At 42.0% G+C, this 13182-nt stretch overlaps 1 protein-coding gene across 1 annotated transcript; it reads right to left on the minus strand.

Annotated features, from left to right (window-relative positions):
• Positions 1–7659: 7659 nt before the first annotated feature.
• On the minus strand, positions 7660–8376 carry NCBP2L (nuclear cap binding protein subunit 2 like). The gene has a single exon (XM_036077728.2). The coding sequence runs from the start codon at positions 8349–8351 to the stop codon at positions 7827–7829; it is 525 nt and encodes a 174-aa protein (XP_035933621.1). The 5' UTR covers positions 8352–8376; the 3' UTR covers positions 7660–7826.
• Positions 8377–13182: the final 4806 nt, after the last annotated feature.

The raw sequence follows: 13182 nt of genomic DNA on the forward strand, positions 1-13182 counted from the left end.
TCTTTCCCTCATGGTCTCTTTTTTCCAGCCAGAGAGTCTGGACTTCTCTAAATAACAACCATGTTCTAAGAAGTTAACTGCAAAAACAAAAGCTGCAGGATCTCTTAAGGCCTAGCATTGACAGCTTTATAAATAATTCCTATTCCATTCTATTAGTCAGAGCAAGTTGCAGCCCAGATTTGAGAAGGGGGGGCTGGAAACTCCATTTCTTGATTGGAGGGGTAGCAAAGTCACATTATAAAAAGAATATGCTGGGGCGCCTGGGTGGCTCAGATGGTTAAGCGTCTGCCTTCGGCTCGGGTCGTGATCCCAGGATCCTGGGATTGAGTCCCTCGTCGGGCTCCCTGCTGGGCGGGGAGCCTGCTTCTCCCTCTGCCTCTGCCTCTCTCTCTCTCTCTGACTCTCATGAATAAATAAATAAAAAACATTAAAAAAAAAAAAGAATACGCTGGAGGCACCTGGGTGGCTCGGTCGTTTAAGCGCCCGACTCTTGGTTTCAGCTCAGGTCCTGATCTCAGGGTCATGAAATTGAGCCCCACATCGAGTCCCACGTCAGCTCTGCGTTCAGTGTGGAGACTGCTTGAGTTTCTTTCTTCCTCTCCCTCTGCTCCTCCCCCCCCATGCTTGCTTACTCTCCCTCCCTCGCTCCCTCTCTCTCTCTCTGAAATAAATAAATAAATAAATAAATAATAAATAAATCTTTAAAAAAAATAAACATAGCATTACATATCTGTTCCCGTTATTCCTGAATTTAGATCAGAAATTGGTCCAGTGCCTTATCCTTACCCAGACAAACAGATAGTTCCTCTAGGACAGAATACAGCAAAGAATCCAAATATCTGACTAACTATACATTCCCTGTCCCCACAAAGGAAGGTGTTGGTGGCACTAGTGCCGTGGAAAACCCATCAAGGAACATGAATTGAAAGAAAATGGGTTGGCGAAAGTAGGGTTGTAGGGAAGGCAAGTGTTCTGTAAGAAATTTTAACAGAAGAAAGCCTTCGATCTTACCAGAAAAGACACAGATAGAATAGCCTGCCTCTTCCTTTCTCTGCCCCCTCCAATAAGCTTTTTGTTCAGCATGATTTTTAACAGCTTTATTGAGATATGTCACATACCATACAATTCATCCATTTACAGCTTTTAGTATATTCACAGAGTTGTGCAACCATCACTACAATCAATTTTAAAGCATTTTTGCCACCCCAAAGTGAAACCTCGTACCCATTAACAATCACTTTCCCCACTTCTCCCCAGATCCTGGTATTAATCTACTTTCTGTCTTTATGGATTTACCTACTGTGGACATTCTGTATCTGTGAAATCATACAATCTGTGGTCCCTTTTGACTGGTTTCTTTCAGTCAGCATAATGTTTTCAAAGTTCATTCGTAATGGAGCATGTACAGTTCTTCATTCCTTTTTACGGCCAAATAATATTCCATTGTAAGGATATGCCACCTTTGTTTATACAGTCATCGGTAAATGGACTTTGGGCTGGTTTCCACGTTTTGGCTGTTATAATTTATGGTACTATGAACACTCGTGTACAAGTTTTTGTGTGGACATATGTTTTCATTTCTTTTGGGTATATACTTAAGGGTAGAATTGCTGGGTCATATGGCAACTCTTTATTTAACATCTCAAGGAACTCTTTCAGAAGCAGCCACACCACTTTATATTCCTATCGGCAACATACAAAGGTTTCAATGTCTACGTTCCTACCAATGCTTGTTATTATCTGACTTTTTGGTTATAGCTGTCTTAGTGTTTGGGAAGTAGCATCACATTGTGGTTTTGATTTGCTTTTGCCTGATGGCTACTGATGCTGGGCATCTTTTCACGTGCTTATTGACTATGTGTATTTCTTCTTCGGAGAAATGTCTATTTAGATCCTTTGCCCATTTGTAAGTTGGGTTATTTGTCTATTATTGTTCACTGTAAGACTTCTTTATATATTCTAGGTACAAGTCCCTTATCAGACATATAATTTGCAAAATGTTTCTCCCATTATTTGTATTGTCTTTCTACTTTCTTTTTCTTTTTTTTTTTTAAGATTTTATTTATTTATTTGACAGAGAGAGAGATAGCGAGAGCAGGAACACAAGCAGGGGGAGTGGGAGAGGGAGAAGCAGGCTTCCTGCCGAGCAGGGAGCCCAATGTGGGACTTGATCCCAGGATCCTGGGATCATGACCTGAGCCGAAGGCAGACGCTTAACGCCTGAGCCACCCAGGCGCCCATCTTTCTACTTTCTTATTGGTGTCCTCTGAAGCACAAAAGTCTTTAATTTTGATGATATTGAAGTTATCTATTTTTTTCCTTTGGCTATTCATGCTTTTTGGTGTCATATCTAAGAAACCATTGCCTAACCCAAGGTCTTAAAGATTTATGTCTATGTTTTCTTCTAAGATTTTTAGTTTTAGCTCGTTAAGTCTTTAACCATTTTAAGTTAATTTTTGTATATGGTGTGTGGTAAGGGTTCATCTTCATTCTTTTGCATGTGGATATCCAGGCGTCCCAGCATCATTTGTTTAAAAGGCTATTCTTCATGTAGTGCAATTGCTGGATCATAGAGTAGTTCTATTTTTAACTTTTTGAGGAACCTCCATACTATAAGAGTGGTTGCACCAGTTTGCATTCCCACCAACAGTGTAGGAGGGTTCCCCTTTCTCCACATCCTCGTCAACACCTCTTGTTTCTTATGTTGATTTTAGCCATTTTGACGGGTGTGATGTGGTACCTCATCCTGGTTTTGATTTGTATTTCGCTGATGATCAGTGATGTTGAGCATCTTTTCATGTGTCCGTTGGCCATCTGGATGTCTTCTTCTCCCCTTCCCCACCTTCCCCCTGATGACCATCAGTTTGTTCTCTGTGGTTGAGTCTGTTTCTTGCTTTGCCTCTCTCTCTCTTTTCTCCCTTTGCTCATTTGTTTTGTTTCTTAAATTCCACATATGAGTGAAATCATATGGTGTTTGTCTTTCTCTGACTGGCTTATTTCACTTAGCATAATACTCTTTAGCTCTATCCATGTCATTGCAAATGGCAAGATTTCATTCTTTTTGATAGCTGAGTAACATTCCATTGTTATATATATACCACATCTTCTTTATCCATTCATCAGTTGATGGACACTTGGGCTATTTCCATAATTTGGCTATGGTAGATAATGCTGCTATAAACACTGGGGTGCATGTATCCCTTTGAATTAGTATTTTTGTATTCTTTGGGTAAATACCTAGTAGTGCAACAAACTGATTGTTACCAAAGGGGAGGGGGGGGAGGATGGGTTAAATAAGTGATGGGCATTAAGGAAGGCACTTGTGATGAGCACCGGGTGTTGTATGAAGTGCTGAATCACTATATTGAGCACGTGAAATTAATATTATGCTGTATGCTAACTAACTGACATTTAAATAAAAACTGAAAAAAATAAAAGGCTATTCTTTCTCCATTGAATCGTCTTGGTACCCTTGTCAAAAATAATTTGACTGTAAATGTAAGTATTTACGTCTATACTCTCAATTCTATTCCATTGATGTATGTCTACCCTTATGCCAGGACAACACTGTCTTTTTTTAGAAAGATTTTTATTTAATTATTCATGAGAGACAGAGAGAAAGGCAGAGGCAGAGGGAGAAGCAGGCTCCCCGAAGAGCAGGGAGCTTGGTGCGGGACTTGATCCCAGGACCCTGAGATCACGATCTGAGCCGAAGGCAGACACCCAACCAACTGAGCCGCCCAGGTGCCCGACACTGTTTTATTTACTATATATATACACTTTGTAGTAACTTCTGAAATCAGGAAGTGTGAGGTTTCCAACTTTGTTCTTCTCTCTTAAGATTGTTCTGGCTATTTTATTACATTTCCATATGAATTTGGCGGTCAGTTCTTCGGTTTCAAAAAAAAAAAAACGGCTGGGATTTTGAAAGGAATTGCATTGAATCTATAGATCAATTTGGGAGTTATTGCCCTCTTACCAATATTAATAAGTCTTCCAATCCATGAACCACAGGATATCTTTCCATTTATTTCCATTTATTTAATTTCTTTCAACGTTTTGCAGTTTTCAGAGTATAAGTTTAGCACTTTGTTATATTTTCACCTAAATATTGTCTTCTTTCTGATGCTCTTGGAAATGAAATTACTTTGTTACTTTCATTTTGGATTTTTTTTTAAGATTTTATTTATTTGTCAGAGAGAGAGAGCATAAGCAGGGAGAGCGGCAGCCAGAGGGAGAAGCAGGCTCCCCGCTGAGCAGGGAGCCCGATATGGGACTCGATCCCAGGACCCTGGGATCAAGACCAGAGCCGAAGGCAGACGCTTAACTGACTGAGCCACCCAGGCACCCCTCATTTTGGATTTTTTAATTGATGGTTCATAGAAGTGCAATTGATTTTTGTATTTCAATTTTGTATCCTGCAACTTTGCTGAACTATTAGCCCTAATAATTCTTTTTCGTGGACTCCTTCTGATTGTCTTTATACAAGATCATATGACCTGTAAATAAAAATATTTTTATGTATTCTTTTCCAATCTAGATGTCCTTTGTTTTATTTTCTTGCCTAATTGTCCTAGCTTAAAACCTCTAGTACAATATGGAATAAAAGTGTCTTGTTCCTGATCTTAGGGGTAAAGCTTTCAGTCTTTCAACACTGAGTATGATGTTAGCTGTGGGGTTTTCATAGATGTCCTTTATCAGAGTGAGGCAGCTCTGTTCTATTCCTAGTTTGTTGAGCATTTTTACCATGAAAAGGGTATTGAATTTTTTCAAATGCTTTTTCTGTGCCTATTGAGATGATCATGTGATTTTCATCCTTTGTTCTATTGATATATTCAGTGTGATTTTGAAGAACATGGTATATTGTAAGAACTACTGGAGGACTCTTCTAGCCATACAGTATGAAAGTTTCTTTACTTAACCAAAAGCATGTTTCACAAGACATTGTTAAATGCTTTTTCTGAGCCTAGGAAAAGACATCCTTGGGAGCAATCCAAGTGGGGAGCCACTAGGAGGAGCGGTTGAGAGATATGCCAAGATGCTCCTCCAGAAACATTTTGTAATTAAAATCCAATTTTTAATCCCATGACTTTAAACATATCTTCTTCTATTTTAGGGAAGTTGCAAAGGGGGAGATCCTAAAAAGTTAGTGAACTCCATTACTGTATGCAGAGTAATCTAAATTGGCCAGAAATGCATGTCAAATGCTCCTTTTTCTCCCAGGGAGTAAAGATACATATGGCTGGGTGGTATTAGTGTTGAGCCTGAGTGATATTGGATGTCAAGGCAGAAAGAACAACGCACTCCAGAAGCTTGCTTGGGGCTGGCGGGGGGGGGGGGGGAGTTGGGGGGTGGAGAGAGAGCTCAGATACGATGTACTCAGTGGGATAATTTCCAGAGATAAAGGAACCTCAAAGAGAGGTTTGGACCTAGTGACCTGACTGAAGGTAAGGGAACGAGACAAAAGAGTCCCCTAATTAGGGGCTCCAGTTTTGACATAGACTCCCTTGCTCTGGACCCCAGCTCTACCATCTACTACTTGGTGACCGTACTTCCCTGATCATCAGTATCCTCACCCACGTCACAGGTACAGAGCTATTCAGAGTAAATGAGATTGTGTTTTAAAGCCTCTAGCAAAGTGCCCAGCCCATAATAGCCATTCTATAAAAACTGACATCCCCTTTTCCTCTCTTATTCAGGAAAGAATGTTACTGACCAGAGAGGATGACCTCGGGTCAGAGTGAAGGAGTCAGGAGCAAGAAGCTGATTTTTATCTAACTTCCCAGATGTAAGGTCATGAACCCTGGAGATATATGTTTGGGCTCACAAGGGAGCAACTTAAATCATTTACACAAGAATATAATTAAGAAAAAGTATTTGGTGGGGCGCCTGGGTGGCTCAGTTGGTGAAGCGTCAGACTCTTGATTTCGGCTCAGGTCATGATCTCAGGGTCGTGAGATTGAGCCCCTGCATCCGCTCTCGGTACTGGGAGTGGAGCTTGTTTAAGATACTCTCTCTCCGACTCCCTCGCCCCCCCCCTCCCCACTCAGCCCCCACTGCGCAGGTGCACTCGCACGAGTACTCTCACTCTCCCTCTCTTTAAAAAAAAAGAAAAAGTATTTGGTATCAGAGTGCTTTCAGGTACATGTTAACAAGCTGGCTTACACAATAAAATAATGTCTTACCTCACACAATAGGACCCTGAGAGTGTGTGCGGCAAGGTTAGTTGATTTCAGCAGCTGCACAATTTCATGAAGGGCACAGTTTCGTTGGCCCCTCCTTTCACCCTTTAAAGTGTCCAATTCATCCTAGGGCTGGTTTCTCCTGTGATTGTAAGAAGGCTGCTTGTAGCAATCACTATGTACAGACTTATTCACATCCAATGGGAAAGACATAAACTAAAAATCCTTCATTTCAGTCTTGCTGGTGTCCGCATTGGTCATCATTTGCCCCTGAACTTATGAATAACTATCATCACAAGGTCTGTCAACTGTGATCGGCTTAAGCCTGGATTCCTAAGCCAATCGCCAGCAAGAGGGAGGTTAATTGCCGTAACTGATTTACACTAATAACGGTGGCTATGCAGTCTGGGCCCTAGAAGGAGGATGATCACTGAGGTGTGGAGAAGAACCCCCCAGGCAATCGGCAATGGCAATGTAGTGTGAGGATCAGACTTTAGTGACTGTAAGCCACTAAGGGTTTTGGGGATTATTTGTTACTGCAGTATAGCCTACCTTATGTGACAATAGAAAACATAAATAAAGTGTTGTAAACTATATTGAGAGGATGGAGAGAAGTGAAAATGTGGGTGTAAGTGAACTAAATCTTCATCTATGAAAGCAGGAAGTCAGATGATTTTTAAAATGAAAATAAATAGTATATGCAGTCATGTTATTTAGAAATATGGAGGAAACTACCAGTAAAGGAACCCCCCCAAAAAAAACTTGCCAAAAAAATTAAGGGGAGCCTGGCTGGTTCAGTCAGAAGACCATTTGACTCTTGATCTCATGGTTGTGAGTTTGAGTCCCATGTTGCATGTAGAGATGACTTAAAAATAAAATCTTAAGGGGCATCTGGGCGGCCCAGTCCGGGAAGCCTCTGCCTTCGGCTCAGGTCATGATCCCAGGGTCCTAGGATTGAGCCCCACGTCGGGCTCCCTGCCGGGTGGGGAGCCTGCTTCTCCCTCTCCCTCTGCCTGCCACTTCCCCTGCTTGTGCTCTCTCTCTCTCTGTCAAATAAATAAACGAAATCTTTAAAAAAATAAAAATAAAATCTTAAAAAAAATTAAAAGTTATTGCCTAGGGAGTAGACCTGGGGTAGAAATTGGTGTGGCAAGAGAATTTTTGTTTCATTATAAACTCTTCCAGATTTTTAAATTTTTTTATGTTTTTTTATGTTAAAATAATGTGCCTTTATTCCTTTGATAATTGTTTTAATTTCCATTGATTTGACTTTATTTTATGCAAGCTCTTAAAAAAATCATTTCAGGCCCTGGAACCATGACCATAAAATCTTCCTGAAATGGTAGTCATGCTTTGGTTGGCTCAGATACCTAAGTTACACCTAATTTAGTCCTAACGAACCCTTCACTTTTGACTACTGGACCGCCAAACTGATAATCTGACAACCAGCTTCGAAATGAAGACAAGAGCAAAAGAATGTTTTTGTTTGTGCCATTTAATAACATTTCAGAGAGGAAAAAATACAACGAAAGGGTCTCTGCTCAGCACATAAAGTAATTTCAGCTTGTTACAAAATGGATTATTTGCTGACCTGGTGTTGTTCCTTAATAGACTTTTCCAGGGGCCAGAGCTGCAGCTTTTTCACTAACGGATTCCTCTTCTATCACGGGCCTGAGCCTGTTTTCCAGAGCCACCTCTACCAACATCAAAATCTTCACCAAACGCGTTCCTTACTTGGCCCTCAGGTCGGCGGCCATACTGTCTGCGCTCTCGAAAGCCTAGATCCCAATCTGTGTGGATAATACGATCATCTAGGCGGGTCCCGTTTAGGAACCACATGGCATTTTCGGCACCAACTCTGTTATAGTACTCTACAAAACAGAAACCACATGCCTTTTTCTTAATTTTATCCAGGCCCATAAATACATGCTTGATAGCACCACATCTACTAAAGAGCTCATATATTTGCTCTTCAGTAGTATGAAAGGAAAGATTCCCCACGTAGAGTGTGGAGCTTTCCTTCAGTAATTTCTCCTGATCATCGTTATCCCCATCAAACTGCCGGTCCCAGTACTCGCTCAGCTCCAGGGAGGAATCGCCTTGCAGAATTCTCAGATCGTTGGACACGGTGCCCAGTGGACACCGTGAGGGCAGCTGTTTGCGATCCATCTTAGCAGCAATGACACCACCAATAAAACCCTAAATTAAATTTAAAAAAAAATTAAAGTTACAGGGAAGGAAGCAGAAACACATACCTGTGTATATTTAAGAGGTTTGTGCCCTGATGCATAGACATCTTAGCTCTTGACTATGAGGATCATGTCAAGGCAAACCCAAAATGGAAAGTTCCAGGCCCCAGGAACATGGTCATAAAATGCAACTTTGCAAGTCTTCTTGCAAGGGAACCTATGCTGTCTTCGGTTGACTCAGCTCTTACATACCTAATCTCTTACCAAAGAACACATTTAATAACAGAATGCTCTTGGAAAGTATGGCATAAAACAGTAAAATGGATCAAATTTTCATGGAGAATGAGCACTACCATTATTCCTAATGTAGGCCAGCTGATAAATCAGATATATATAATCAGGGTCAAAGCACAAATACAGTTGTAGTATACCCTCTCATAACTTAAAATAACAAATTTACGATTCAAGTCTATAATATGGAAATCGATATATTGCACTGTCAGGTTAGACAGGAAGTCCCTGTATCTACACTATCAAGTGTACATGGAGCTCTGGAAAAGAGAAAACTTGCCGGCGTCATAAATTTGACCTAAATTGAGATTAGATTTTACTAGCAATAAATCTACTTTTCATCTTAGACTTTAGAAGGCCTTAGATGTAATGACTTGAATATTCCATCTATTTAAAAAACCTCCCCAGAGAATTTTAACTAATGCCCTTTTCCCCCCTTTACTAAATTTTCCTGCCGCGGTCAGAGGCATTAAAAATGATTCAATCGGTTTTAGCTGCACTTTTCAAAAATAGGCATTAGTTCTACCCCCCTCTCCTGTTTTGTAACAGTTCCTAAATTTTAGTGTGCAAGAAATACCTGGAGAACTAGATGGAAATGCAGACTCTTGCAGCCTGCCCTTCAGAGATTCTGACTCAGTAGCTCTAGAGTGAGATCCAGGAACTCACGTTCAACATCTAACCTGCACCCCTCAGCCCTCCGTGATCCAGATGCAAGTGGTGCAAGGACCACACTTGGAGGAACCCGGATGAGGACATGCTTTCTCTTAAACACTTAATGAACACTCTTTATTTGCTGGGCGCTACGCAAGGTGCTATGAATCCAACAACAAAAAAGACATGGCAGAAGTACAACGTTCAGAAATTATTTGTATCCCCAGCTCTAAGCATGAACAATGACCTGCACACACACAGTAGACATTGCAATAAATATCTGTCAAATGAATGCATGCATGAGTTCAGAATTGAGGGATGAAGCCAGACAAGTAAACAAGAAAATACAATATGGTGTGATCGACACCGGTGTAGAGATATCCATGGGGGAAAGGGAAGAAGGGAAGGAACATTTACTGGGGATCTACTCTGTGATGGGCACTGTGGGCACTTTCCACTACATTACACAGGAGGAGAAGAAGCAGTTACCCAGTGTGGGGGCATCAGAGAAGGCTTCGGAGGAGGGGCTGTAATGCACTGACTCTCAATGGACAAGGAGGGTGTGTGTGTGTGTGTGTGTGTCTGTTTGTCTGTGTGCGTCTGTGTGTGCACGAGCACGCACATGCACATGCAACACGTGTGTGTTTGGAAGGAGGATGTAGAAATTTCGGGAATGAACCAGACACAGAAAATATGTGCAAGAGCAGAACACAGTCAAAGAAAAATTAAATAGAAAACTGAAATAGAAGCCTAAATAAAACCAGGTGCAAACAACGGTGCTGTGCAATTCAAAGCAATGAAAATGGGGGAGCTCTGCCTATTTAGACGTCATTTGAAGAGCAGTAGGAAGCCCACTGCCCAAAAACCATCTTCCTGATGGCCTGTCAATGATGGCTGAAAGTCTGCCGCTAGAAACTCATTACTTTGAGTCATTGACAAATTGCCCCGTTAAAAAACAAATATCCCTCCCAGACTTCATTTCCTTTTTTTTTTTTTTTTAATCTGGTTACTAGATTGGCAGATCAGAGAATGTGATAGCTAGAGTGGATTTCATTTCACCCAGGCATTGGACAAAGTTTCCCATTATTTTCTTGTAGACGAGATGGCAGGGTATAGGCTGGATGCTCCAGCTGTTTGTTGAGATGAGCCTGTAACTAGTTGAATAAACGGAAGGGTTTGGTGTCAGACCAGAAGAGAAGTTCTAGCAGTGAGCCAAAGACTCTATTCTTGGCTGTGTCTTGTTCAGCTCGTTTATAATTTTGGCTTACCACAAACAAGAGCTTTTAAAATGGTCAAAACTGCCTAAGATGGGACGGGCTGCCTGGGGGAGCAGTGAGCACTAGGCACTGAGGATCTCAAGCCAACTTTGGGGAGCCCCTTGCAGAACAGTCAAAGCAGTGGAGAGGCCCCCTTTCCTTCAGTGTTGTGTATGAATCAAGCACGAATTTTGAAGTCAAAAGACCTCAGTTCAAATCTCAGCCTCACCACTTACTAGAAACGTGACCCTGGGCAAAGTGCTTAACCATACTAGTTTCAATTTCCACATCTGTAAACCGGGGATCAAAATATCTACCTTGCAGCATATGCTGTGACAGTGTCGTGTATGAAAAAAAAAAAAGAAAAGCACCTAGCACAGTGATTAACACGGTGTGGGTGTTCAATAAACGGCAGGTATTAGACAAATTATTCCATTCTGTGATTCAGTGACTCAGAATAAGACATATAAATACCTATCAACTCTTCCAGTGACTTGAGGTAGGAGGGACTCTGAATGGATCTGGGCAGCCTTGGGTGATGCTAAATCCAAACTGACAAGGTGATGGATAATACTTAATAAATGTCAGTTATTACTTTTAGATTTGACACATGGCAAAGGGACAGAGGGAGAGAGATCTGGAAAGAGCACAGGCTTGGGAGCCCTATTTTATCATTGGGGCATCCCATACTTCATTTTTTCCACTCATTTCTTCATTGGATAAACAGTCATGGATCACTGTGCTAGATCCTGGGGAAATAACAAGAGATAAGATACGCTTCTGCCCTCAAGGAGCTCACAGGCTGGGGGTCCAGACAGCTTAAAAGAGAAATAACAACCAACGTGATTATTTTACTTCCAGGAGCACATAGGAGGCCCAGAGGTAGCACAAAGAAGGGCGGGGGGGGGGGGGAATTACAGAAGGTACTGAAGGAAAGAATGGCGGGGGGACAACTTTCTAGAGGACATGACCCCTAAGTCTTTTTTTTTTTTTTTTTTTAACGATCACATTGTATCTATGTTTCAAGTAAGCAATTCAGATGTCTGGTACAAAGTACAATACCTGCAAAAGGATGCGAAATGGAAGTGGCAAGTTGGCCTTCCACCTCTGCCCCAGCCACCCAGTTCTCTGCAGAGGCAAATTACTGTTAACTAGTTTCTTGTGTAACTCTCCGGACCTACTCCAAGCTCAATTTTGAAAGTTGAATAAGAGTTTGCCGGGAGGACAAGGGGTCATTCTAGGCAGAGAGAACAGTGTGTCCAAAGGCATGGAGGCATTGTGGGGTGTTTGGTTTGCTATTCTCTGGGCACGAGGATAAGGAAAGCATTATAGGTCATCAGGAGGGGATAAGACTGGACGGGTAGGCAGGGCCAGGTTGTGAAAGCCCTTGTAAGGCATAAAGAGCAGCTTGGACTCTACCAGTAAACAGTGGGGAGTCATATCAGGCTTGAAGCAGAGAGGAGTGATGTGATCTGATTCGCATTACAGAAAACTTATTCTAGCCCCCAGTGTGGAGAACAGATTAAAAGGGGGAGTAGGCCAAGAGGCAGAAGACTAGTTGAGAAGCTATTTAAATAGTTTAAAGAAAGAGGATGGAGAGTCTGGATTAGCATGCTGTAATAATATAAAGAAAAGACATACCAGGGCGCCTGGGTGGCTCAGTCAGTGAAACATCTGCCTTCGGGCTCAGGTCATGATCCCAGGGACCTGGGATCAAGCCCCGCTTCAGGCAACCTGCTCAGCAGGGAGCCTGCCTCTCCCTCTCTTCCCTGCTCATGCTCTCTCTATCTGTCTCTCTCTCTCTCAAATAAATAAATAATCTTTAAAAAAAAAGAAAAAGAAAAGACATACCAGAGACTTAGAAGACAGACTTAAAAGTCTTGGCAACTGCTTGAATGAAGAGTCTAGGGTGACTCCCAAGTTTCAGGCCTGGACAACTGTGTGGATAGAGGTCTGCATCACCAAGATGGTGGTAGTGGCGTAGAGAGAGGATAGGGGGCAGATTTGAGTAAGGAAGATGAATTTGTGACACACGGAGCTTGGGTCTGAGGTACCTGTGGGACATACATGTCCCCACATGTTTAGTCACAATTGAGTGTTCAGGTTTGGAGCTCACAAGAGAGGTCTGATGCTATAACTACGGAGTAGGGAGTCATCAGCACAGTAGATAAAACCATAGGGATGGATAAGATGATCTGGGGGAAAGGTATAGAATGACAAAAATCCTGGCAAAGGCCAACATTTAAGGGGTGGCAGAGGAAAAGTCCACAAAGAGGCACAGGAAGGAGTAACCAAGAGGAATGAGGAGAATCAGGAGAGGAACAGCATGACCAAAGCCAAGGAGTAGGCACTTTCAAGAGAGGCATGAGGACAGAAGTGGAGTGAGGGTAATCCTTTATGTTATCTGCAGCAGAGAGAGTTCCAGGAAAATCAAGACTTCAGATTGTTCGTTAGGTTTAGCAATCAGGATGTCATTGGTTTCCTTAACAAGAGCAGTTAACAGTGGTGTTCTGGGGTCAGAAAAGCCAGACTGGGTGGGGGAAAGGGCAGGGCTGAGTTTTGAATGGGAGGTGAGGAAATGAAGACAGCAAGTGTAGACTGCTCACTTTTGAT

The sequence above is a fragment of the Halichoerus grypus genome, chromosome X, assembly GCF_964656455.1.
Source record: "Halichoerus grypus chromosome X, mHalGry1.hap1.1, whole genome shotgun sequence".
Classification (NCBI taxonomy): Eukaryota; Metazoa; Chordata; class Mammalia; order Carnivora; family Phocidae; genus Halichoerus; species Halichoerus grypus.